The following is a 27,457-nucleotide window of genomic DNA, read 5'->3' on the forward strand; positions in this document are numbered from 1 at the left end:
TCGCCAAAAATAGTTACTCCGGCAACTGGCTAAAATTTTGAAACAGTCAGACGTTTCAGACAGCATCCGCTGTCTTTCGTCAGTGACTAAGGATAGGACTGGAGAACCTGAGGTTTTCAGTTTTCAGAGTTTTGGTATAAAACCTCAGGTTATCCAGTCCTAGCCTTAGTCACTGACGAAAGATAGCGGATGCTGTCTGAAACGTCTGACTGTTTCAACATTTTATCCAGTTGCTTGAGTAACTATTTTTGGCGCATCTTACTACCTGGATGTCTAACCTTAATCAACGTACCTCTATGATTCATTCCTTGCATGATTCAGAGCTCCCGTGTAATCGCTGTTGTGTGCTGAACAGACCTCTGGTGTGACATACAGGTTGGATGATGAAGCTGATACCCGGGAATATTCGTTCACGCAGCGGCGCTTGTTGCGGTTATCGCGATTTAAACCATACAATGATGCAAGCAAGCTGGATGGCAAAGTTGGCGCTTGAGATTGCCTGCTGCGAGAAGATTCCACGCTGCGTGGAGCATTCTGCTGGACGTCTAGATGTTCTGGATTCAAACCGTCTTCCGGAGTCCTCCGGTGTGTCGAGTTTAATGTTGGTGCCGAGGCAGGGTTTTCATCCGTGGCAGTCGGATGGTCGTCCTGTGGGCCTTCTTCCTCAGTGGCGGTGTTGGGTTCAATGCGGTAGTGTTCGTTCTCCTGAACCACTAAATGTCCGTGATTCAAGTGGTGCACAGATATTGGCGACGTCATCTGACGTAAGGGAATAGAATGATGAGTCACATCCCTGTTGGCTTCCCTACGACGACAGGAGGATAGTTTGTGCTTCATGTGAAGTCGGACGAGGCAGACCATAAACGTGAAAGTTAGAACGCTTTCAACTACAACAATAAGGATGTAGACAACTGAACTTTCGAAAGTCCCTCTGTCTGTGGAATTAGATATGGTGGTCTGGGTAGCATTTGTTGGTATGGCTGTAGAGCTGAAATTGTTTTTGTACGCTTCTATGTTTGCTTTCCCCCAAGGTTGGGTATGGGTGTTTTCCAAACCAGTATTGAGAGGTGTGTCATTCTCAGGGTTATGCAGGCCTTTAGCCTTTTCGCTAATAACCATGGCTGAAGCTGCGATTGTAGTAGTCATTTTTGTGGTGGGTTTACAATTCTTCATCTGGACTTGTGACAACGGGAACTGACGAAGATGAATTGGCAGGCTGCAGGAAAGACCGTCGTACTTCTGGTTGTCAGTAAGATAACAGGCTGAACACGACCGACAACAGGCCTCCCTGCCTCTTCCCTTACATGTGTCTAAACACGCCATCTTGTCAATCAGCCAGGAGAGGGCGCAATCACAGTGGAAGGGGTTTCTCAAGATTAAGGCCGTGGTCACCTGTGGCCACCCCAGTTGAGATGGAGATACAGACGTAAGTTTATTTCCACTTAGATCCACATATTCCAGATGCGGCAGGTACTCAATCACGATGTCTAGTTGGACACTTTGCAGGCGGTTTACTCTAAGGATAAGATTTCTCAAAGCTGGAAAACTACGCAGACACCTCCATGAAAAGGATTCCATGTCGTTCACACTAAGTTCCAGTGTATGCAGTCGCGGTAGTTGCGGCAGACGCGTGATGTTTCGGATGTCGTTGTACATGGCCGTCAGTCGTTCAGTGTCGGGCGGCATGTTGTCAGGGAGCGTCCTAAGGCCCTTGTGATTACAATCAACTGATGTGAACTGCAACTTCTTTACTTTGCATTTCACAGCCTTTTCGCTGTTACTGGACGTTGTATTTTTCAGACAAACGCATAGAGACCACACAGACCCTAACGCAAAGAGGAAAAACAACCCACTTACTTCCATAGTGCACTGAGAAACTGAGTTGCAGTACCCAGGAAAAAAAGCCTCACGAAGTTTCGGCCGTCCGCACCGAAGTGCAGTCTTTTCTCACATCACACAAAGTCAGAAACACACAGAGACACTCGATACACAAGAGACATACTGAAAATGTCCGTTCTTGCTCCCATTCAAGACATTATAGCCCAATCTCAGACCAATTCGAATGCGTCAATTCGACGTTCCTAGAACCAAGGACAGTATATTTCTAGAAACAAGGACATATTATAAAGTCCTTGGTTCTGGGGCGACTGACAGCATCCTGCAATGAGAGTTTTCAATGAAGGTTATGATTATTTTTTACAGATGAAAAGGACAGGCAACATTTGCCAGCAAATACATAATGTTTACCTTCACATGGTGTAGCCTAACAAACAACTGCTCTGTTTATTCTCTCTCAGATACATTTATATTATCAATTTATATTGTACATGTGTGCATAATGACCAGCTCTGTCCTGCCACTTGCTACCTAATGTAGTCGAAGACCACAGGGTGTCTGCCACTTTACCAGTTGCCTTGGCCTAAAATGAAATAGGACAGAGCCGAACACGTGTACAGGAAAGTGCGTACATATATAAATTATAGTAATATCTCTAGCCTGGAAACCATACCGTCGGGAGCTCCCCGGTTTCTCTGCGGGGCTGGGAGTGATGCCCGCCCGCCCAGACAGATTAGCCCGTCCGAGGGTGGCGGCAAAACTACGGTGGCTGCTAAACTATGGTGCCTGCGAAACTCTATATGGCAGCTAAGACAGACTGACAGAAACGGGTCAATTTAGCAGATGGGCCCGGTAAAACACACCCAAGCCGCCCCATAGAGACTGGGACCAGGCTATAATATCTCTGGCCTGCCAGACCAATCTTATTAGGTGTGTAAAAGTTTCCTGATATGGTTTCTGACTTCACTATGCACGACTAACAACATGTAGTGACGTTTGTTTTGTTGCCCAGTGTGGAAGATAGAGTCTTGGTCTGGAGGTACGGACAAATATGGTTGTATTCTGTACTGTTCCAAACCAATACTGTTGTTGAGTTATGAATAATGCGACACAACGTTAAAGAACCATTCATATCTTTTGTGAGTTTTTGTGGTTCATGTTGCATATCACCTCCTAACCCATGTAATGAAGAGGGTTGGGATGCCATGCTTGCCTTGTACCTGTTACAGGGACTACCCCCACCCCCCGCACAAACTAAAACGTGTGTCAGACGAGTGTAGAGATTTAACTTAGATTCATGTCACTTTAGATCAGTGGATTGAACTCGGGATTTATAAATGGAAGACCACCCTAAAATATTTCTTGCATCCTACATTGTGATCGCCATCTCTAGCTCTTTCCACAGACTTCAATCGAGGTCTTTACCCTGACCTATTTATATAACGTTATACATATGACAGACTCTTTCTTACAATGCATACATTATCGCAGCAAGTGAAACCAGACAATATAGTATATCAAGGCTTCATGATTGAAATACAGACTTTTTAATATTTGTTTTGCTGTATATTTTTGCAACACATCATGTACAAAACCTCTCCATGTCACTGAGCCCATTAACATTATTTTGTTAGGATATAGCTTTTCCTGATTTCACCAGTATCCTTAGCCTCAAGCTGAAATACTTTCCAGACAGTCTGAAATAGATTTTACAATAGAGAGCATTTCTAAAACTATATTACATTTGAAATTAGGTGTTTGGGATTGTTGTATACATCTATGTAAAATCAGGGAGGCATACAAAAATGTTCTTGAAGTTCAATTTAATCAGTTTTCTTCAACACTTATCAAAATATCTCAAAATACACAAAAGTTTGTTTATACACTTTACATATAAGCAAAATATACAATATAGTGCATTTGTTCAATGTTGAGTATAAAAAAGAGATACAGTACTTTTTACATTGACACTGTTTCTGTTTTCATGATTATACTGTATAATCTAGAGAATTTAACTTTCATTGAGAAGATATTTTGCACAAGCCCTGAGCAGGTTCAGATTGTATATCATAGCCGACTGCTGTGTAATTCTAAACTAGTCCTGGAGACTGAAATGTTCAGGTTGTTGGACATCAGCTGAAGCCTTTCGACGTGCAACATCTCTGTCGTCTGGTTGGTTGGTTATTTTAGTGTAGGGCGTCCAAAAGACGCATGGACCCATAGCTAGCTAATAATACCCTGCCTGTGCAGGTTTGGAACGAATCTCTGTTCTGGAGACTGCGACCTGTATGGAGTTGTGGATTCTTCTCTAAGGCACGTATCTACATGTACTGCACTGAGAACAATGTAGTTTTGTGTCCAGTGCAATTTTACCATGGATTTATGTTACGGTGAGCTCCTCTGTGTAATTGTAACATAGTCCTGAAAACTGATCCCTGTATGGGACCGTGGATGTTCCTCCAAAGCCTGTATCCAACTTGCAAGTTAATGTTATGGTGAGCTTCTCTGTGTAATTGTAACATAGTCCTGAAAACTGATGCCTCTATGGAGCCGTGGATGTTTCTCTAACGCCCGTATCCAGTGCAGCGATGCCTTCTCCTCCTCCTGCGAGATGTTCAGATTGTTGTACATGAGTTGAAGCCCGTTGACGTGAGACATCTCTGTCGTCTGGTTGGTCTGCGCGTAGGCTCGCGACAGGACCAGCGACGCGCGGGCCGTGCCGTTGGCCCGTATCTGGTCTGCCTGGTTCAGGATGCTCTGCCTCATGGCTTCTGTTACCTTCCTCGTCACTCGGTCGTCCTGGAGACGAGAGGTTGTCATGGTAACTTGCATTGTCATAGCAACAGATTTCCATGGTAACACTTGTCAAGGAAACGTGATTGGTGACTAGTACTAGCTGACTCCAGATGCTAAAAATTATGATTCTTTTGACACCTTGATAGTTTGAATGCCTTTTTTTGTAATATCTGATAATACATGTACTCCATTCACAGCTTTTCTGAAAGTAATGAAAACCCGGGGCTGAAAAATTCACATTTTTTCACAAGGGGGAAAATGTCTTGGAGTGTAATGGGTACCTATTCCTTTTTTTGGAGAAGTTTTTGCCAATTCGAAAGTAAGACACAAACCTACACTTAACATAAGCAAGCAAACAAACTTTAAAAACTTTTCAATTCACAGTGTAGATGTCAAATTTTTGTGACCAGCATTGATCTAAGTGCATATAATGTATCACTCGAAAGCTTTTTTTCACTTTTTGTATTGAAATCTTACAGCATCAACTATGCACCCCTATCCTCACCTGAATGAACTGTTCCTTCTCTGCATCTATCTGCAACGTCAGTGCGGTCATGGAGCGTTCCACTATCAGTGCGGGGAGGGTGACGGAGAGAAGTTGGAAGTAGCGCACGTCGGTGTGGTAGCCCATATCACAGTCGGGAGGGGGGCGACAGGAGGCAGGCTGGGTGCCGTTGTCCCCTGTACAGCAATCACCTGCAGGCAGGGACAGAATGTTTTTTTTTATTGGTCAGAAATTACTCGCAATGGCAGCCTTTCTAGCGCTGAATTGATGCAGAGTTTACAGGTTTCACATAATACACAACATATACATATACATATCTTATCCACACTTGCATTATTTGGAATTGTCGCAAGGGTCTGGACGGCTGCCTTTCGGCGCCAGCAAGTGACCTCAATACAACCTTCCCCAACCAAAGTCAGGTACCCATTTACGCCTGGGTGGAGTAAGGAAAGTTGTGTAAAGTGCCTTTCCCAAGGGCACAAGATCGGTGACATGACAGGATTCGAACTCAGGACCTCTTGGTTCTGAGCCGAACGCTCTGCCGTTGAGCCACAGGACCCCACAACAGGATGTTTCATAGAACAATCTATATTGACACAACAAAGGTACAGCGACTTTGGTAAGGTCTTTTACAACAAATCATATAAACAAACAAGTGAATATACGATTCAGATGTTGGACCTGATGTTCTTATAAGGGTTTCTTTGAGGGCACCAAATTCTCTCAAATTCTGGCACATTTCGCATTGAAATGTGTGTTTTCTCGGATGGGCATGACAACGACATATTGTATTTCCCATCACCCTCAGTAACAGCCCTCCTGCAGGTCCGATCACCCTCTGACCTTTGGGCGATGGGACTAGCTGTCGGGTTGGTACCTTGGTTGAGGCGGAATACAATGTGTTTCATCCTCTATATCCTCACGGTAGACAACCTACCCTGCAGTCTGTCCCGTAGTGCCCGGTGGAAGGCGACCTCTATCTCTGGCCGGCTGCTCATGAAGTTTACTGTGCTGTAAAAGGTCGCTGTCTCCTTGATGGTGCTGTACGCTACTCGGTACAGCACGGGCTCGTAGTCAAGGTCAAACTTGTCATGGAGCAGGCCGACCTCATCTTTCCTGTGGGGTATAAAACATTTATGTGAGACCTCATCTTTCCTGTTGGGGTATAAAACATACATAAGAGACCTCACCTTTCCTATGGACTAGGATACAAGAGGTTTTGACAAGAGGTTTTGACACCAAACTTTTACTATGTCACCAAACTTGCAACAAAAAGAAATGTATGCATGAGGCTTTTTGATTCTAAAGCACTTCCTACGTGTAGATAGAAACATGTAGATAGGTGGCACCAATGACCACTTAACTCATTCTACATAGGATACAACATGAACAAAATACCATGGTTGTCCTAATTAATGGCTCTTTGCAAATGACCTAACACATGTAATAAAGACAAACAGAAGGTGAGAGGTCAGAGGTCCTGACCTGAGGAAATGCTGGAACGAGCAGTTGATGACGACCTCCAACAGGTCAGAGGTGAAGATGGCAAGGTTGTTCAGCTGCACCACGTGAGCGCCCCGCGGGAACAGCTTGAACTCGAAGTCCGGTCCGATGGCGTAGCGGCCTGTTCCATACACGACCTTTGTGTTTACCACACCGGTCGACCTCAATTTCTTCAAGCCATACTGAGGAAGATAAAGAAAAAATATTACGTTTTACTTGTCTTGATTTATAGTTATACAATAATGTCATGCAAATATGGGTTACTAAGGCCCTGATAACATATATAGCTATACTACGACCCCATTAAATTCTATTTTATTCTTTGATCATACTGTTTTGTTTCTTCAAGTCATACTGATGAAGGGATTTCTTAATCAAAAGTAAAAATATACTTTTTACTGTGTCTCTGATTGACATTTTTATTTACACATGCAAACATGGATTACCAAGTCCCTGTCTTTAAGTGTTACATGATCCTGTTTCTTCAAACTATACTAGAGAGCCTGCCTGCCCTGATGCAGTTAACCCCCTTCCTGGTAGAAGGGATTGTTGGGAGTTACCCATTGAGATTGAGACTTACATGGTAGTAGTCCACGTAGGCAAAGCTGGGAGGCAGGAGTCCCACCAGCAGTAGAGCACACAGCCCCACAAACAGGCTGATCAGCAGCGTCCGTACGCTCAGACCCACCCCCTCCACACGGCGCGACAGCCACGCGAGTCTCGCCACGGAGCCGTCGGGCTGGTCGGATCGCCGTGACGATGCGACTTCCACATCGGGGTCTACGAAAGTGACTTGGCGTTCTGTTTGGGGTGCATTTGCTGGAAGGTCTGTCCTGCGAGCTGAGGATGGGTGAGAGAAAAATTCTTGTGACAGGGACTAGACTAAGTGTTCAGATATACATTCCTTTGACACATATCTCAGCTCAGGTGAGAATGTGTACCAAGCTTTGGTTAAGCCCCCGTCATAAATAAGAAATTCAGCTCGGCCGACATGTTGGCGAGCTTCAAATGTGCATTTTCGGCCGAAATTCGGCCAACGTCCTGTCGATTACGCGGGCTTCGGGTGATTTTTAGAAATAAAAGTTGATCCAAATATTGGCCTTTTACCAGGTTAGTCGATAATGACTTCGTCCATGTCCAAGAGATGGTACCATCTCATGGGGGATTTTTAGCTTTTAGTGTTCGACGGACGTCGCCCGAGATTTTCATTGGAAAATACTGTCGAAGTGATTTTGAAATTCGGTGAGCTTCGGGGCGATCTACAAAGTCGGCCGACGCTTGCATGAATTGTGACACAGGCTTAAGGGATGTCCTTTCAGATAGGACATGAACCAGAGGCAGGGTTACTAAGTACTGGACTACGCAATGCTACAGTGACTTCTCCTTTAACCAGTTACTGATGTCACATGTCCATGGAGTCACATGTCAGTTTTCTTCTTGTTGGATCTTAACATCGAATATGTTTCTTTCAGTGCATTAATCTAAATATAAAAACTTTGACAGCTCAGTGCATAGCACACATTCACAAAGGGGAGTTAGAAGTAACATCAGGGCCATTGATGTTACATTTGTGATTGTCCCAAGCTTACCTGTAATCACTATCAACCATCACAAGAAGGCATGCAAGAGACAGAAGGCTGGTCATACAGGGGTTAGGGAAGGAAAGTTCATTCAGGTAAAGACAGTTTACAAAAAAATTACCATGCTAGGGAAAAGGGATACAACTTGGGTGCAAATTGTAAGTTATGAACAGTAACTCCTTCTTTCTATAACTTGCTTAAGAGAGCAGTAGCCACTGAATATAAGACAAAGTCAATAAGAGTAGGAGTAAAATAGGCTGCAATTTGCAAAGTTCTTCAGTTGTACATGAAATCTGCACCTACTCAATGGCTCACAGCTGCCAAGTCTGCCAAGCATAGCTTAATCCAGGCACTAATTTGATTGTTGCCTTCATATTTATAATTATAGTAATGTCTGTCCATGTGATACAGTGTCCATTGCCTTCACATAAAAAATCCCTAGTCCCTAAAATATCAAGGAGACTTTAATCAAGATCCTCATAGCTTACAAATTTCATGGAAAGTTGCATGTTAAAATATCATGATTGTCTTTTTCTTATTTCTGCAGATAGCAAGAAGATTGACGTTTTCCATCTATAGTTGACTAGTTGGTTAGTTGGTTGGTTGGTTGGTTGGTGGGATGATTTGTGAATTCAACATTTCTTTGTGGTTGATAAGCCTTGTTTGTTTGCCTTTTTGCGTTGCCTGGTAACACACATGTATTTACCTGACACAGCAGTGGATATGGTGGGTCCAAAGCTGGTTTCCATGACAACCTGACTGGGACGGCCTCCCATGAGCCTCCATGTCTCTAAAGGTTCTTCTGTGCAGAAGGGAGGGGGGTTGGGGTTGGGGAAAGGGGGGTAGGGGTAGGGATGGGGGTGTAAACCAGTCCACAACCATTAGTAAGAAAGCAAAAGGGTGCACCATGATAAAAGTCACAACACCAGCACTAGTAGACTTTTATATCTAGATAACATGTATTGCTATAGCTACATGTACATGATTGTACATGTACAATCTATATCAGAAGGATCTAGCTCTTCTGTGTTAGTAGATGACCTCCTGAACTTTTGATGCAGAGCAAGGAAACATCCCTCAGCACTTGGCTTTTTGAGAACAAAAGTTGGGAACTTAACAATACGTTCATGTAATATGATAAGCATTGTGTTTTCGAATTTGATAGTTCTTACCTTCTCCCTGCTGCCTAAATCTGTAACCAATAGGGAATTGGGTGCTAAATGGCTACCACAGTGTGCTTAAGGTTAACTTAAGGACTTTCAAAAGTGCTTGTGAGATCACTCATGGTCTTACAAACAAACAAGAGCAGTACCTCCTTGTGCCATGACTGCGTCATACGAGGGGAGAACGTCGTTGTACGATGGAGGATCGTCACCGTCTTCCATGGCACCTTGAGAAGACATGTATGAGAAATAAGATGTCTTAAGTCATTAAAAAGTAGCATTGATCTTGTCGTATCTGCTTTTTCTCTGTGACTAAAACCTTTCAATGTCTTTTTCTTCACTGGTTTTATGTTTGCGGCAGCGCTATAGTCACATACTGCTACAGTATTGAAGAAAAATGTTTGGGGTGGTATCAAGTTTGTGGTAAAACGGTCGCCGCAAAAACCGAACATAAAACCGGCGCAAACATTTCTGCATTTACAGTATGTCCAGGGAGAGCATTCAGACAGAGTTATTTAAGACCAATTATGGCAATCAAAAAGGGATAACAAAACAACACAACCACAACCAACAACAACACCAATACATAAGCAACAAGTATGAAATTGCCATCCTTTACTTGTATGGCTTTATAGTAGTTTCTCATTAATTATGCAAATTAGGCCTACATTTGCATATTTTTTATCTATCAAAATTCCTCAGTAACAAATGTCACATATGTCAATAGTCATATCATGGAATACAGCGGGTTTTTAAAGTTGTCTCATTAATTATGCAAATTAAAATCTGATTTGCATAATTATCGTCCAATCATACAAAGCATTACGTAAGCTATCTACATACCAAAAATCATTACCATCCATCAAGCCCATCTTGAGTTATAGTATTTTCTCATTAATTATGCAAATTATGTATTCATTTGCATAATTGATATCTATTAATATTTCTCTCTTCTTCAGTTACATATGTCACATGTTTGAGAGTCCTGTCGTGGAATTTGGCCGATGTATAAACTTTCCTCATTAATTATGCAAATTAGATACTGATTTGCATAATAAGTATCTAATCATGTACATCATCACTCAAGCTATCTACTTACCAAAAATTATAACCATCCATCAAGCCCTTCTTGAGTTATTCCCTTTCAAAGTCTGAACCAAAACCTGCTCCTGCAGTTCCAAAAAAGCCGCTAGGGGGCCAAAACCTATACCACTTACTCTCTGTCCAAAGAGCTATCTACCACTCAAAAATCAGTTCCATAGCTTGTCCAGAACACGAGATATTGAAACAGGAAGTTCCGCTGCAGTACCGTAACAAGCCGCTAGGGGACCCAAAATCTAATCATTTCCTAGTCTCATCAAGACCTACCCACCTACCAAATATCAAGACAATCCATCTCGAGTTATGCTGTACATTGCACACACACATACATACAAACGCTACCCTCTGCATAACCTTCTCGGCGAAGGTAAAAATTATGGGATGTATGTTGAATCATGTAAAATGTCAAAGATCACCCACCGTTGGCGACGAGATGTGCAATGAATTCGTTCTCGCCAAAGCTGGCGATAGAAGCGAGGTTTGCGTCGAGTTGTTTGCAGCTTTGGTTAGCATCGGACCATTGGACTTTGTCTCTGATGAACTTGTAACAGTGGTTGTAGTATCCGCTCCATCCCTTTGGACATGGTCTGGCTGTGAAAAATGGTAACGTTGTAAGCCCATAGACATCACATGTAGTATCTTAATGTTTTCACATCACACAAAAAAAAACAAGCTCGCAATTCTGACAGTTCAATCCAGTCCACGCATACAACCAGGTGAATTCATATCCACCATCTTCGTTTTACAAAGCGTTCATGTTGGCATGGTTACATGGAGCACTCATTTATGTCTGCGTAAAAATGGAAAAGATACTTGGGCTTTACCATCTTCAGTCTTACAATGCTTAGCATCAAAAGTATGTAGCCAAATCTAAATCCAATCTATCAACCAAACGACCAATCAATCAATCAATCAATCAAACAATTAAGAAATCATAGACTTATAGCGGGCGAAGACGAAAACACAAACATTTCCCTAATAACATTTAACATATTGGTAACATTCAGAAAGGAACTCACCTTGCTCACAGTTCTTTCCAGTCCATCCAGTCGAGCAAGTACATGTGTAACCGCCATCTTTGTTCACACAGTGTCCGTGTTTACATGATTGTTTGGAGCACTCATTGATGTCTGCATGAAAATGAAAAAAAGGGACTCGGGTTTTCCCAGATTTAATCCGTCAATGATAAGCATCAAAACCCCGTTGCCAAATTTAACGTCAATCATCCGATTGATCGAACGATCAACATGGATGACTTATAGCTGCGGAAGAAGAAAATACAAATGCTTCCATACCGTATACCTAAAACATATTTGTAAAGGTAACTCACCTTGCTGACAGTTCTGTCCAGTCCATTCAGTCGAGCAGGTACATTTGTACCCTTCATCTTTGTTCACACAGCGTCCATGTTGGCATGTTTGTCTGAATGCCATACTTTGTACCTTGTACAATTGGTGTGCAATAAAGTTACTACTACTATCTCTGCGAGAAGATTGAAAAATGATTCTCAGGGTTTTCAGCTTCAGTCCATTGCAATTGGTGCTATATGTACCAATACATGTATCGAAATTCTGCTGCCAAATGTGAAGCCAACCAACCAATTAAGAAATGATGGACTCGTGGCGTGGTGAAGAAAGACAACACAAACATTTTCCTAACAAATACATCAAAACGTTTGTTACGTAAAGATAGGACCTCACCTTGCTTACATTTCTGTCCAGTCCAGTCGAGCAGGTGCACTTGTATCCGCCATCTTTGTTCTCACAGCGTCCATTTTTACATGGGATCTTGTTGCACTCATTCAGTTAAATTTTGTTTATTTGTGTAAGTGGATAAGATCCCGTGTAAGAGTCATCCAAGGCCCAGAAGAAGGCCATGTAGTTTGTAAAACAGGGACAAAAAGTAGTGCCAGGGACCAAGAAAAAACCAACGGGTGGTATTCTGAATAAGGGTCAGTGGAAGATGTCAGTAGACCTGGACACTCGTTTATGTTTCCCCAGGCACATCTGCGAGACAACGCTTTGACCTGACCTAGTGCTATGGGCTGAGGAAACAAAGGCAATCATCATTGTGGAGCTGACAGTGCCATGGGAAGAAAACATTCAAGCAGCATTCGAAAGGAAGATCCTCAAATATCTCGACCTTAAAGAACAGTACGAAATGAAGGGTTGGAGGACAATGCTTTACCCAGTGGAAGTAGGGTGCCGAGGTTTCGCAGGAACTTCGCTAGCCAGGTTGTGCAGGGACCATTGAGAAGAAAGTCATGAAAAGAATGGCAGAGGAGGTGGAGAAATCTAGCTTTTGGCTATGGATCAGAAGGAGGGAAAAACCTGGGGGAAGAAGGAGACATCATAAGTGCAAGAGTCTTATGGAGTCTTAGGAGCAGCAGTGATGCAGGGTGGAGACGTCCTCCCCCTACGTCCCACCCTTCCCGAGGGCGTACCAGAGTACGAGGGATGAACGTCCAGTGAAGGAGGGGCCTCTGACTGATGATCACAGCTGACTCAAAGGTGCTGAAAAGCACGTCAATAGGCACGAGCTACCTGGCAGGTGAGAATTATCTCATTCTGTAAGTATCAACGTGTAACGAGAAACTTCTCGCAGACAAATTCATTTTCACGTGTCCATTATAAAGGACGTGTCTAGCCTTTGGATGGGAAATGCTTTCAAGTGTAGAGTTCAACAAAGCAACGTAGAAAGCATCAAACAGGCATATGCCATCTTCCATTCTTCACCGAATATCATATGAATATTTATCTCTAACACGTTCTGACAACCATTTGTCTGTGACAAATAGAAATCAACATTATACAGATCCAAGAATACACCTAAGAACCAACATGTATGTATATCATAACAAGAGTTCTACGACCTCATACCTTCGCTAAATGATTTTGACCTTTATGACTGACGTATTAGGAGTGTTTTTCATCAATCAAAAATCATACCAGTTGATCCTCCTCACCCAAATAACATTAGTTGTCCAAACCTCCTTGTTATAATTATGAGCTTAACAAAGAAGGTTATGCTAACATTTTTCATCAATAATGCAAATAAGCTCCTTATTAGCATAATTTGATTCAATGGTGTTCACATTCACACAACTTCTAAATGCAACAAGTATGAAATTGCCGTTATTTACTAGTATGGAATGATAGTAGTTTCTCATGAATTATGCAAATTAGGCCTACATTTGCATAATTTCTATCTATTGACATTCCTCTCTTCCTCAGTTACAAATGTCACATATTTGAATAGTCATATCATGGAACACAGCAGGTTTTCAAAATTGCCTCATTAATTATAATCTGATTTGCATAATTATCATCCAATCATACAAAGCATCACATAAGCTATCTACATACCAAAAATCATGACCATCCATCAAGCCCATCTCGAGTTATATTATTTTCTCATTAATTATGTAAATGAGGTTCTCATTTGCATAGCTGATATCTATTAATATTTCTCTCTTCCTCAGTTACATATGTCACATGTTTGCGAGTCCTATCATGGAAATTGATGAATGTATAAACTTTCCTCATTGATTATGCAAATTAGTTACTGATTTGCATAATAAGTATCCAATCATGTACATCATCGCTCAAGCTATGTACATGCAAAAAATCATGACCTTCCATCAAGCCCTTCTTGAGTTATTCCCTTTCAAAGTCTGAAGCAAAACCTACCCCTGCAGTTCCAAAAAAGTTGCTAGGGGGCCCAAACCTATACCACTTACTCTCTGCCCAACGAGCTATCTACCACTCAAAAATCAGTTCCATAGCATGTCCACAACACGAGATATCATAACAGGAAGTTCCGCTGCAGTACCGTAACAAGCTGATAGGGGGCCCAAAATCTAATCATTTTCAGGTTTCATCGAGACCTACCAACATACCAAATACCAAGACAATCCTTCCAAGAATTCTCGACTTATCGTGTTCACTAACAGACACACAGACATGCTCGGTATTCCCATGCTGTGGCACTGCATTAATGACTGTTCTTACTCATATAAGGCCGTGTATATCCAACTTTGGTCAAAATTTGTATGTTTCAGTCTTTTAATTGGTGTAAGGAGATATCTTTGTGGTTTGGTTTCACATGCTCCGAGTGGACTCTTCCAGGCTGGGAGTAGGTCAAAGTTGACGATTGTTTTCGTCTGTCAGCTGTTACGAGAGAACGAGCTGGTCAACTGTCTATTTTCTTTGCATGATTCTAAAGTAGACAGATGTGGCTTTCTGGTGCATAAGAATTTTGGGGGCTTGCAATTAAGGTGAATCCTTTTCTGAGCCCTTGTTTTAGTGCTTTAAAGCATTACTGCCTATATGGGCAAGTCTATCTCTTGTATCTGCCCTACAGCTGGCTGATAGCCAATTTGTCCCTGGCAGTAACTGACGTTTCCTGCCTGCCTCATGACCCCTCATGACCAACTTTGCACCCATTTACCCGTGTCAATATCCCCTGAAACAATACAGCCCACACGTCGCAACCAGAAAGCATAGTATGAGCATACAATCTAACACATTTTTACACTTTTCTCGTTAATTATGCAAAACACTTCGCCCAAAATCTAATCATCTTGAGATTTCCCACATACACACCGACACACCAAATACGACAACAAACCATCCAGGCGTTCTCGACTTATTCTGTTCACTAACAGACACACAGACAAGCATCATCGAATAACCTACTCGACGAAACCATTCGTCGCGAAGGTAACTAGGCTAGGGAACATATCAGAAGACGGAGTCAACAAAGGACACATATGAGTTGTTTATAAATCATGAAGTTGGTAATGAATATTCATTCCCTTTCGATTCTTACCCTTGCGCAATTTAGTAATCCATAAAAAAGTCTTCACATTCCAATGTACTATCAAATTCTTTGACTTATGAGGAGTACCTATACAATACTGTTAAACACATCAGTTACATGCACATGGTTAAGACTGGCTCACGGCAGTGGAATGGAGCCGGTTTAGGGTGGGTTCCTCCTGCGAAGAGTGTCCTTATGGGCCTTCGTAGTATCTTCCACCATAATGATGAAAAACCTGTTGAACAACATAATCAAGCAGTGACGAGCAGCTACTTCGCCCACTGGACTATACCTAATATAAGAAAAATGGGACTCAACATCAAGGGAAAAGCCTTGCCTTATTTAAAAAAAAGGACTTTTAAACTTCCTATCTCTACTGCATTCGGCTTGTTGGAAAAACATTTCTCTTCAGACGATCGAATTTGTCAGCGTTTTAGCCAAAATATTCAAATAATGTCAGCATTACACCCTTTTTTCAATAGAACGTTCCAACCTTTGAAATCAAAGGTGGGTCACATGATGAACGATTACGATCTATATCTCTTACCAAGGTGTGCACCTCAGTTGTTTTTCATTATATCATATATCTGGCGGAAGCTATGTGCTACTTCTACTGGATATGATTACAGGTTAGTTGGCACAACGTTACACTTATAAACAGGTTAACAGATATAACATGTGTGCATTATCTGTCAATTGCTTGTGCAGTGCGCTGTTGATATAACCAATAGGTCAGACATAAATATATTTTGTCAGCAAGTATTGATGGTATTGAGTTTGTTCAGTTGAAGCAGAAGATTTTGTTTGCGTACCCTAAACAAGTTGAAAAGATAATCTTCATAGACAAAGGCGTGATAGGATATTTCAACATTCAGTTTATAATGAATGGCTGGTACTGACCTATCTCATTGCAGTCTAGCGGACTAATTATTTAATTATCATAGCCTTGGGACTAACTCAAAACATTTATAATATTGCTTTCTGTCCTTCATATCTCCGTTGTTACTTTGTAAATTGCATTGTATCGTGTATAATCGGATAGATCACTAATTACACTTTACATTTACTACCCCATTCGTACTTCTTTCACAGTCACTGGTTCAGCACCAGGACTAACACATGTATTCCAATGCGTCCCGATCCAAAAAGCGTATCTACAATAACAGAATTGTGAAAATCTGTATGCCCTTGTATACTTGCATGGAGGATGCATTATAACATATATCGTGTCTGAAACCTTTAGGATGCTAGTAGGTAACAATGCACATGAAACTTTTGAATAGCATTCACGGACAACGTCCATTCTATCAGAAAATTAAGAAAGTGGCATACTTCCTTCCAGTGTGTCCAGTTGCCAAGTACAATAACACAAGAAGACGCTTTGATCATGGTGTCGCTCACTGAAGACATCGTGGGTTTTGTCAACCTCCAAACAACCCTGGTTGTGCTTGTAGTGCTGCTGATGACGTATGTCTACATCACGCGACCCAGAAATCTGCCTCCTGGGCCCTGGGGGTGGCCCATTGTCGGAAATCTGATAACATTGTCTAAAGTAAGACTATTTTAAATTACGATCGCCGACACGGCCAATATATTTGAAAACGTCTACTATTTCAATTCTGAGTTACACATGCATACATGGGATACAGTTAACAGCACATGTTAACTTAAGAACATTGTTAAGTCAATACGTCAATCGTTGAACAACATGGTATTCTAGTTGCAATATATCATCTTGAATATCCTGGAGTTTCAAAGAGTAAAGTATTTAATCAAATGAATTTACACTGCGTCTTTTAATGAACTTACACTCCATGAAAATCGGTCACTGAGCTCTTTGATTTTCTTTATGCATTTTTTTGTAGGGAAATATTCACCTAACACTCAGCAAGTGGCGGGAGAAGTATGGTGCAATTGTTTTTTTTCAAGATCGGGACTTTGGTGAGTAGGAGTGGTTTCTAGTGACCTCATCGCTGTGTCCGCCGCCATGTTGGTGTCTCTGATTGCATTCTCGGACATCTAGATGTCTATAACCATCTCAAATTATCACTTTTATATGCCTACAGCTGGATAAAAAAAAGAATGGGTACACCCTCGTTAATAGAACATAAAATGGTGTGTACGCCTGGATTCGGCTTACGATACATTGAACTACAGTTAAGGACACCAACATGGCAGTCAGCACCTGCCTGCTACATCGATATTGCGATATAGAAAGAGTGTTAAAACACTGTATGTACTTTCAGGGTAGAATGGGTGAGCTATCCTGTATGTCTAGCAAGTTAATTAAGGGTTAATGATCCGCCCCAAGGTGTATATGGTGTCATAACGCCTGTTCATGTTCTATAACCACCGGATAAAATCACCGAGTGAGCGAGGCGAAAAAAATCCACAAAGGCGTACACATATCGGGCTGAGATCCTTGTGGTTAGAGAATTTGGGCGATTTTGACCGTAATTTTTTCGATGCCAACACATCGGTTTGGGGAGGTTTACGTGTACGTGACCTGGGCCATGGGGAGGGGGGGCGTTTGTTTTGAACAAGGCGACATCACTTTGCCCGCAATATTTATAATTTTCGTGAACATACCGGACTTGGGTCCTCCTTGGTAGAAACTTAGAATTGCGGCGGCCTCATGGGCGATTTCTTTGTCTGCCAAGAGTAGCTTCCTTGGGGAAATACGATACAATGAGTGGGAGGGGGCGCTGTCCGCTTTCCGCCCCTCAACTGCTCCAGCGTGTTCCTGGGCGTCTTCCCCAGCTTCCCATGACCCAAAAACTGACCCTAAGTCGGTGTCTGACAGTTCCTTGACGAAAAACTGTGGGAAAAACTGTGATACACCGAACGGGTAATGGCCGACGCCTGAGGACGGTTCCACTCTCGGTAGGGATGAGAAAAATGTTATTTTTAGTCTTACCGTTTAAATTGCACTTAAATTGAACTTTGTTAATGTTCTCATGTATTTTAAGGTTTTATGAATTTTGAGAAAATATATTTATCCAAACAAGGGTAAGAAAAAGATTCATAAAAAAGACACCCCCCTCTACAAAATGGAATAAGTGGTGTGTTATAACACTGGTGTGTTATAACGCCATAACACATGGGCAAGGGTGGCTTCTGATTGGTCGACGCCATCTGGCTATGTGATAATGTTGAATGACTGTCAACTTAAAAAGCTTGTTTTCTTTTTTATGTGCAGAATGCATCAAAACTATATTTACAAAATTTGTTGATAAGCATTCAAATAGATTATACGTAACATTTTCTATTGCAAATCCTCACAACAGAAGACGGTTTGCCTCAATGATTACGATGTCATCAAAGAGGCATATGTGAAGAGGTCGGACATGTTCGGGAATCGGCCGACAAACCTACGGATTGTCAACCAACTCATCAACCAAAAAGGTGCAAAATATCAGTCATTTCCTAGTCTCATATCAACAAAGAAAAAAACTGACGTACGGAAACACATCTCAGTTCTCCTGGCTTCTTTCAGATTGGTCCTGAAGTGAAAGAAGTACATACAAGATGCTAGTTTAACTTCTTGATACAATATACTTCTTCGGTTAGTTTGCTCTATGATTGCTCCTTTAATCGCCTTCACTTGCAGTAACGATATCTGATCTGAAGGATATGCCTTTAAAATCATTATTTGTTATGGTCCAAAGGTCCAAAGCCCAGGTACTAGGTCACGATGATCACGTGACCAAACGTGCAATGAGGCACTAGGCACAAATTCACAGATAAAAAACAAATTTACTTAGAAAAGACATACAAATGAAATTACAAATAAATAGAATTAGTCTATTTTTACAATAGAGTGTCTGTTTCCTAGTTCGGCTCATGGCGCGCATTCCATCTAGCATATGATGACAGAATTACTATACGGCTGAAAATGTTCTTGGGTACATTTGCCTTCGCTACTTTAAACGTTAGGATGGTATTCAGCATTTTTTTAAAGTTCCTTCATTATTATCTGAACAGGAATCATCTTCGCCCCACTTGGTCCTCATTGGTGGGAACAACGCCAGTTTGCCGTGGCGAGTCTCGGGTTCGGAAGCCGTGACATCGAGGACAGGGTCCTGGAGGAGGCCGCTACCATGCAGGCAGAACTACTGAAGACAAAACGCAAGCTAGATATTACGATTTTACTATAATGCTTAATGGCTACTTAGATCAGCGCCATGTCGGATGCTTTACCGACTCTTGAAGGCAACGCAGTCTTAAGGAAAACTCTATGGCACATGAGGAAACGTAAATATAGGATGAAAGCCTCCTTTGCGGTGATTAGAAGTTCCAATAAATGAGTGGTGCAACCACATACGGTGTTCGGACCAACTTTGATATACATAAGGTAGGGTACAAAAGTTTTTAAAAAAACTACGTAAAGAAACTGAAAAAGGAATAAAATGGAATCCGCATGCAACTTCTTCAGGCCATGTTGATTACATTATATGGATGACATTCTATGGGAACCCCAATGCTGATGCGAGCGTGCGATTGAAAAAGGTTAGGGCAAAAAAAAAGTTGCCTTCATTATGAAATTTACATGGTCAACAAGGTTGAACAAATGACTAAACACACAGAGAATGGTATACCAATTAATGGATTCTTCATTTTTGTTCATTCACATCTTCTTCTTTGACTTTGGCATTCTACGACATCAGTATCCGTTTCCGCAATATCGTTTTTTTTTTTTCAACTTACGGTATATATTTGCTCATTTGGTAGCTGCTTTGCATGATTCACAGTATGGTAAAATCCTTTTTTTTGTGTAAATGGGCGAAAATTGATGTGCGCGCGGATGTCATCCATATAATCAAATCAACATGGCCTAATGATCAATTGCAACTTTTGAACAGTGAAACCATTCAACATCAGAAGGATTCTACAGCAAGCCAGTACCAACGTCGTGTGCTACATGGTGTTCGGCAAGAAGTGGGATTACACGAACCAAACGTTCCAGAACATCATGCAATCCCTCGATGTTGTCTTCCGTACAAGTGTGTTCTTCCTCCCAGGGAACGTCTTCCCGTACGTTCCAGGATTCCTAAAACGGGGAGACAAGGTAAACCCACCACAACAAATTCAACTGTCTCATTATCATATCTTAAACAAATACACTACATTGCCTTGTAGTGATAGATTAAAGTCTTATATTTTCTTGAAATCATTTTGGAAAAATATGGAGTTTCAAGTGGCCCTATATAATAGATTATATATATATATAGCTACAACGCATTATTGTCACAATGGTCTTGTTTGTCAGTAAGTTATGCATATGTAACGAAATTAAAAACAGCATTATCAAACAATAGAATTCCATCTATCATGATGAATGCTAATAATTGTTGGTACGATACATAGCAACATGTTTACAAATACTTATACATACGAAAACTGATATACCGACAGTTCGGCCTACATTAGGAAATTTACTTATCCTGATTCGCAATAACATTTGGAACGTGTGGCGTCATGAGTAGATCAAAGGTGCAAAAAAGTCGATATCTGACACCGATCTGTTTTATTTCCCTAGGCAATAGCGAGTGTCGAGAAAGTGTTGCAGCTCGTACGAGATGAAGTCAAAGAGCACAAGGAGGCCTTCAACCCGGACGACATCCGGGACTTCATTGACTCCTTCCTGCTAGAGATGCAGAATCAGACAAACATCGAAAACAGCACCTTCACCGAGCGGCAGTTGGAGATGACCGTGTTTGACCTGTTCAACGCAGGCACAGAAACCGTGTCGACGACCATGTGGTGGGCCTGCCTGTTGATGATCCTTAACCCAGACGTACAGAATAAGGTATCTCAGTTTTTTATCTACACATAGAACTTTGTAAAGAAGTTGTTTAGCAATATTCTAGCCCTGGTGCCAATTTGCAGATGTTGTATAAAACATGTAGCTTTGCAAATATAGTTATTATCTCCATGAAAAATGGAGATATAGTTTTGGGTGTGTCTGTTTGTTTGTTTTTCTGTCTGTTTGTTTGTTTGTCTGTTTGTGTTTCCGCATCACTCCAGTCAGCATAACTCAAGAACCTCTGGATGGATTACGATGATATTTGGTATGTGGGTAGGTGTTGTGAAGCCGAAATTCAAGGTTGATTCTGCAGCAGAACTTCCGTTTTTGTATCTTTTGACCTGGACGTGCTGTGGTCTTGATTTTTGGATGGCAGATAGCGTGTGATGTAATAAAAAAGTGGTGTAGGTTTTGGCCCCCTAGCAGCTTGTTCTGGAACTGCAGTGGCGTATTGTGAAAATCTTCTCAGGAGAATAACTGAACAAAGAGACGACGGGTTTCCATGATATTTAGTATGCAGGTAGCATAGACATAGATGTACAAACTGATGTGCAAATTATGCTAATCAACACTTAAATGCATAACTAATGAGGAAAATCTTTATTTGCAGTGTTTCCTATTATAAGACTCAAATACATGTAGCATATGTGGTTTAAGGGAAGTGGAGCATCAGCAGATACCAATTATGCAAATGAATTCCTAATTTGCATAATTAATGCAAAAGTGCCATAATTCATCCAAGTGGCAAATGATAGGACTGACAATATTGCATCATGTCTAAGTTAGATAAAGGTGTTTATGACCAAGCATATATTATGTAAATGTGTAAGTCATTTGCATAAACAGAATAGTTCATGAAGATATGAGGTCGCGGAACTCTTGCTCGGATAGTGATTTAAAGCTGGCGCTCCCTTGAATGGGACGGGAGGAGCTTCAACTTCAAGCGTCAACCCTTACACATAAAAAGAACCCAGCATACTTTAAGGTCTCATGGTGTTTTACATGGGCGCGTTCGTAATGAAGCTATAAAAATGCACCAATGTCATTCATTTTATGTTGAGAACATTTACACCTAGATCCTGTAAAAAATTGCCAACAGTTTCACTACATACAATGTCTTTTTATAGCAATTACAAAATGCACTTAGCTACACCGCCAAAAAGGCACTTTTCCAGCTGAAAGCGCAGGACCGCATTACCCACAATGCCAGACTGTGCACGTCCGACCTCGCGCGCGGCTGCCGAACTTTACCTGTTGATATAATTTCTTAAGTTACAAACAAACTTTCATCGGTTTGACGCTTGAGATCAGTTGGGCTAGCTAAAAGGGAATTTCCCACCCATCTAAACACACGTTCATGTAGCCGTTCATTTTTTGGGGTACGGATTCTTTTAGTACCCACTCGGAGTAATACAGGAATGAGACCTTAAACACGAGCCATACCGAGATCACACTGTACACCATATTATGAGCCATTGTGAAAGCATTATGCTTCGTCTCAAACATTACTTGGATGTCCGTGAATTGGATCTGTTTTCTAAACGTACACGCAGCATATCATACAATACTACAAATTAGACCAACGGTATACTTAAATGCGATTGTTATCTTTTGCAAAATAGTACATGCATTTTTGCAATATAAAGTATGACACTGAAAATACGAATGGTCGTTATCATATTGAATGTTAAAATCGGTAAACCTGTGTCGGCTTTTGTTTACCATTGTGACATGACAACCAGACTTAGTCACGTACGGTCCGTCTGGAAGATGACAACCCAGACTACCTGCCCTGACCCATAACCTCAATGGTATATATCTTAAAGGTTACAGACAATGGCAGATGCAGCGATCCATTGATCATTTCTTGACTTCTGTGGCGTCAGTACAGCAATGAAAAACTAGAGTTCGGAAACTTCACACCTCCGGAAAACATTTACAGCTTTTGTAAATTTCTTGTTTTATTTTCCTCATTAATTATGAGAATAACATTATGATTAGCACAATCAATTTCAATTGATGATCTTTTCTGCCCAACTTACATATTCTGTTTGTGTGCAAGTCATATCCTAGGCTTTAGCACAGCTCCATTTAAAACATTTGATAATTAATCATATAGATGACATTTACATTATTTATGAAAGGTTGTGAACACCTTCAACTACCTTGCACACAGGAATGAAATTAACTCATTTACTACGAAGAAGCTACAAATAGAAAACAATATGATAGGGGGGCCAAACCACTGAGATATCTTCCACTCAATAATCAGGACCATAGCATGTAAAGATCACGGTATATCAAAACCGGAAGTGTCACTGCAGTGCCGTACACTTGGAAAGACACAGTAAGATCAATATCGAACTTGATCTTCGTTTTCACAACACTTACCAACCTACCAAATATTATCTACAGCTACCCTAGCTCTGATGTCCATCAGCACACAAACAAACACTCAAACACACGAATATCACCGATAGTATCTTTGCGAAGGTAAAATCACGACAAATCAAGCTACCTATTGCATGTTATCATCAAAAGTAATCATGGAACGGAACTTCTCTTCTTCCCAGGTACAAGAGGAGATTGGGCTGGTCCTAGGTCGAGACGGCCGTCCGTCCATGGCCCATCGGTCACAATTGCCGTACACCGCCGCCACTGTCGCCGAGATACAGCGTTACGGGGCCGTGTCCCCCATTGGCTTGCCTCATGCCGTGCCTCGTAATACGGAATTCTACGGGTAAACCATAGCACCAGAGTGCATTTTAGCTCTTAAGTTTGTGCACATGTGGCCAATCATTTGTTTTACATGGTGCAACATGTTTGTACATCATTTACAACTAGGCGGAGACAGGTATAACAAATAATTTGCCACACTTGTTTGAGAAATTGTCATCATTGAAAAAGAATCTCAGCCATATTCTTTTTTTTTATCAAAGATTATTATTATCAATCTTAAAGCATGGATTTTAAAGTTTATCTGTGTAGGTAGAACCACTTTCCGAGTCTGGACTAAACTCTAATTTCCCCATACAATTAAGAGAAAACAGTTTTTTTTCAACACACAATACGTTTTCAACTGATCAGTACTGGTCCATGTCAAGGATTGAGCAACATAATCCATCTACAGCATCACGTTATGCAGATAGAACCCGGTACTCGAAGAGCAGTGAGTCACATGTAACAGACCGTGTTTTTAGAACATACACCTGAGCCAAACAGAGCCAAAACTGAAGAGAAATCACAAATAACTTTGAAGTGTAAAGATGCCATTCTTATAAACGGGGCTTCCCTATGTTTCGTCTGTAATATTAAGTGTTTTAGCGTTTTTTACCTTCGTCAAGAAGGTTATTCGTTGATGCTTGTCTGTGTGTCTGTTAGTGAACACGATAAGTCGAGACGCCTGGATGGTTTGTTGTCATATTTGGTGTGTCGGTGTATATGTGGGAAATCTCAAGATGATTAGATTTTGGGCAAAGTACTTTGCATAATTAACGAGAAAAGTGTAAAAATGTGTTATATTGCAGCATTAGTCGCTGTACCAGGCAGCTGGGGGAGCTCAGTCTGGCAGGCTGGTGACCCTGGGGTCATCTTCCAGAAGGCCTGGCTTCCGCCCTCCTGTCATGTGGAATTAATCTATACATGATTTAAATAAAGTCTGTTTCTTAGTTACAACACACATTTCTCTCCAAAATTCTGTGGTAGTCGTGATGGCAGGTCTACTTGTTACCTTCGCCAAGATGGTTATGTTTTCCGTAGCGTTTGTGTGTGTGTGGGTTAGCAGGATAACTCGAGAAGGCCTGCATGGATCGTCTTGATATTTGCCATGTGGGTGGGTCTTAATGCTACCTGAAATTAATTTGATTTTGGGCTCCCTAGCAGCTTGTTAAGGTACTGCAGCAGAACTCTCGGGTTCAATATCTCACGTTCTGAACATGCTGTGGTCATGATTTTAGAGTGGCAGCCCTTTAGAGGGAAAGTAAGTTATATAGGTTTGGGCCACCTAGCGGCTTTTTTTAAACTGCAGGAGCCGATTTCGTTTCAAACGTTGAAAGGGAATAACTCAAGAAGGCCTTGATAGATGGTCATAATTTTTAGTACGTAGATAGCTTGAGTGATGGTTTACATAATTAGATACTTATTATGCAAATAAGTATCTAATTTGCATAATTAGTGAGGAAAGTTTATACTTCCGCCGAATTTCATAAAAGGGCTCTCGAACATGTGACATGTAACTGAGGAAGAGAGAAATATTAATAGATATCAATTATGCAAATGACCTCATTTGCATAATAAATGAGAAAACACTAACTCAAGATTGGGTTGGCGATTCATGTGGTTTTTGGTAGGTAGATAGCTTAAGTGATATGATTACATATATTTATATGATTGGACAATAATTATGCAAATCAAATTCTAATTTGCATAATTAATGAGGAAATTTCAAAAACCAGCCGTGTTCCATGATATGACTTTTCAAATATGTGACATTTGTAACTGAGGAAGAGAGGAATGTTGCTGGATAGAAAATACGCAAATGAAGACCTAATTTGCATACTTAAATGAGAAAGTACTATTACCCCATAAATAAATGACAATTTCATCAACTTGCGGCATTTGGGAGTTATGTGAATGTGATCATCGTTGAATTAAATTATGCTAATAAGGACATCATTTGCATAATTGATGATAAATGTTAGTATAACCTTCTTTGTTAAGCTCATACTTCTGACAACTTCTGTTATTTGGATGGAGAAGATTATTAACTGGTATGATTTATAATTGATGAAAAACACTCAAAATACATCAGTCATAAAGGTTAAAATCATTTGGCGAAGGTATGAGGTCGTTGAACTCTAGTTTGTCTTGTTTAGGCGTGCCGGATGTTGATCTACCATGTCAAGGCGTAAAATACTTAAATGCCTTTCTGAATAGGTACGTCATACCGAAAGATACCATGGTGTTTGCCGGCCAGTGGTCAGTTCATCACGATCCAGAACTTTTCCCAGAACCAGACAAGTTCGACCCCGGGCGATTCCTTGATGATGAAGGAGAGTTCAAGAACAACGAGTATTTCATGCCTTTTTCCATGGGTACGTCTTACATTATCGAACTTTATTACAGTTTTACATAATGTCTTTCTTTACAACATTTTACTCTTTGAAACATACTTCTCATGATGTTTGTAGAAATAACAAAAAATGACTGCGCTTTATTTCTTTTCAATTTTCTTCTGTTTTCTTTTTGGTCAGGTCCACGTTCCTGCATGGGGAAACCGCTGGCTGAAGTTCAACTGTTCCTGCTGTTCACCTCTCTTCTGCAGCATTTCAAACTCGAGTTGCCAGAGGGCGCCACCAGACCATCTTCTGAGGGCGTCATGGGTATTACCCTTGCCCCACAACCGTTTGAACTTGTAGCCATTCCACGTGACTGAAAGTCATGGTTTGTGATCTCATTCAAAAGACTCTGGTAATGTTTTTAATACAAGAGATTTGAGAGACTGATAACTTCTTTGATAGATATGTCCATGAACAAAATTTTCAGACCAAGTTGGTGTTGGAAGCATTTCCAAGACGTACAAATGCAGGAGTACTCTTTCATGAAGCTACAAAGAATTGTTGCCACGAAACCGTGTGCATTAAAAGTTAGGAGAGTGTTCTGAAAACCATAATCTTATTTAGATATTTTTCTTATTTGTATTTCTAAATAAATAGTCAGGGTGTATTTTTTGATCAAGGTAAAAGCAGATGTATAATAATTTTGTTGTTAACATGTATAATATATAAACAATAGAATATATCACCTTCAGTATGTTTATACTTGTACATGTAGTGTTTTGTTGAACAGCTGTATGAACGTAATTATATGATTCTTTGGTTTGAAAGCCTTAAATAAATAATCAAACATTGTTCTGTTTTTCATCTGGTTGGTATTGGGTTAGGTTAAGATATCTATATTTTGAGGCTCTTTAATTGTATTCTACAGTGATATGCATTCGGCTTTACCATTCATAAAGGATATAACATTACATGTCATTGTTCATCATAGTCTGATAAATCTAGATCTCTATTACATGTTAACACTTGCAAGAAAACATAACATCACCGTTTTAGTATCAGCTCTTATTACCTTCGTCGACGAATGGTTTCGTCGAGAAGGTTATTCGATGATGCTTGTCTGTGTGTCTGTTAGTGAACAGAATAAGTCGAGAACGCCTGGATGGTTTGTTGTCGTAGTTGGTGTGTCGGTGTGTATGTGGGAAATCTCAAGATGATTAGATTTTGGGCGAAGTGTTTTGCATAATTAACGAGAAAAGTGTAAAAATGTGTTATATTGTATGCTGAAG

The 27,457-nt window shown here is 40.9% G+C and overlaps 2 protein-coding genes across 5 annotated transcripts; one reads left to right on the forward strand and one right to left on the reverse strand.

Annotated features, from left to right (window-relative positions):
* Positions 1-3,367: 3,367 nt before the first annotated feature.
* On the reverse strand, positions 3,368-13,339 carry LOC136422559 (uncharacterized). Of its 4 annotated transcripts, XM_066410342.1 has the most exons (11): positions 12,185-13,339; positions 11,815-11,926; positions 11,504-11,614; positions 10,905-11,075; positions 9,533-9,610; positions 8,927-9,022; positions 7,221-7,480; positions 6,623-6,822; positions 6,075-6,253; positions 5,138-5,328; positions 3,368-4,635 (listed from the first exon to the last, which is right to left on the reverse strand). In XM_066410342.1, exons 2-11 carry the CDS (start codon positions 11,915-11,917, stop codon positions 4,327-4,329), a joined length of 1,698 nt encoding a protein of 565 aa, XP_066266439.1. In that variant the 5' UTR covers positions 11,918-11,926; positions 12,185-13,339; the 3' UTR covers positions 3,368-4,326. The 4 variants fall into 4 exon arrangements, with proteins under 4 accessions (XP_066266439.1, XP_066266440.1, XP_066266438.1 ...); XM_066410343.1 differs by having other exon boundaries at positions 8,927-9,019; positions 11,815-13,339; XM_066410341.1 differs by having other exon boundaries at positions 11,815-13,339.
* Positions 13,340-16,743: 3,404 nt separating this feature from the next.
* LOC136422560 (cytochrome P450 2U1-like) lies at positions 16,744-27,020 on the forward strand. The gene is made up of 9 exons (XM_066410345.1): positions 16,744-16,857; positions 17,171-17,246; positions 18,593-18,710; positions 19,290-19,433; positions 20,168-20,373; positions 20,845-21,114; positions 23,685-23,851; positions 26,047-26,204; positions 26,364-27,020. The coding sequence occupies exons 2-9, from the start codon at positions 17,211-17,213 to the stop codon at positions 26,543-26,545; spliced, it is 1,281 nt and encodes a 426-aa protein (XP_066266442.1). The 5' UTR covers positions 16,744-16,857; positions 17,171-17,210; the 3' UTR covers positions 26,546-27,020.
* The last annotated feature ends 437 nt before the right edge of the window (positions 27,021-27,457 follow it).

Source organism: Branchiostoma lanceolatum, chromosome 17 (assembly GCF_035083965.1).
Source record: "Branchiostoma lanceolatum isolate klBraLanc5 chromosome 17, klBraLanc5.hap2, whole genome shotgun sequence".
In the NCBI taxonomy this organism is placed as follows: domain Eukaryota; kingdom Metazoa; phylum Chordata; class Leptocardii; order Amphioxiformes; family Branchiostomatidae; genus Branchiostoma; species Branchiostoma lanceolatum.

Bases quoted from the DNA above. Each gene is read 5' to 3' on its own strand.
- LOC136422559 (XM_066410342.1), bottom strand. From the start codon at position 11,917: ATGGCATTCAGACAAACATGCCAACATGGACGCTGTGTGAACAAAGAT. The intron at 11,076-11,503 runs GTGAGTTCCTTT...CATTTTTCACAG, and splicing joins TGGAAAGAACTGTGAGCAAG to CCAGACCATGTCCAAAGGGA. The intron at 6,823-7,220 runs GTAAGTCTCAAT...TATCTTCCTCAG, and splicing joins CCTACGTGGACTACTACCAT to TATGGCTTGAAGAAATTGAG.
- LOC136422560 (XM_066410345.1), top strand. From the start codon at position 17,211: ATGGTGCAATTGTTTTTTTTCAAGATCGGGACTTTG. The intron at 20,374-20,844 runs GTAAACCCACCA...TTATTTCCCTAG, and splicing joins TCCTAAAACGGGGAGACAAG to GCAATAGCGAGTGTCGAGAA. The intron at 26,205-26,363 runs GTACGTCTTACA...CTTTTTGGTCAG, and splicing joins TTTCATGCCTTTTTCCATGG to GTCCACGTTCCTGCATGGGG.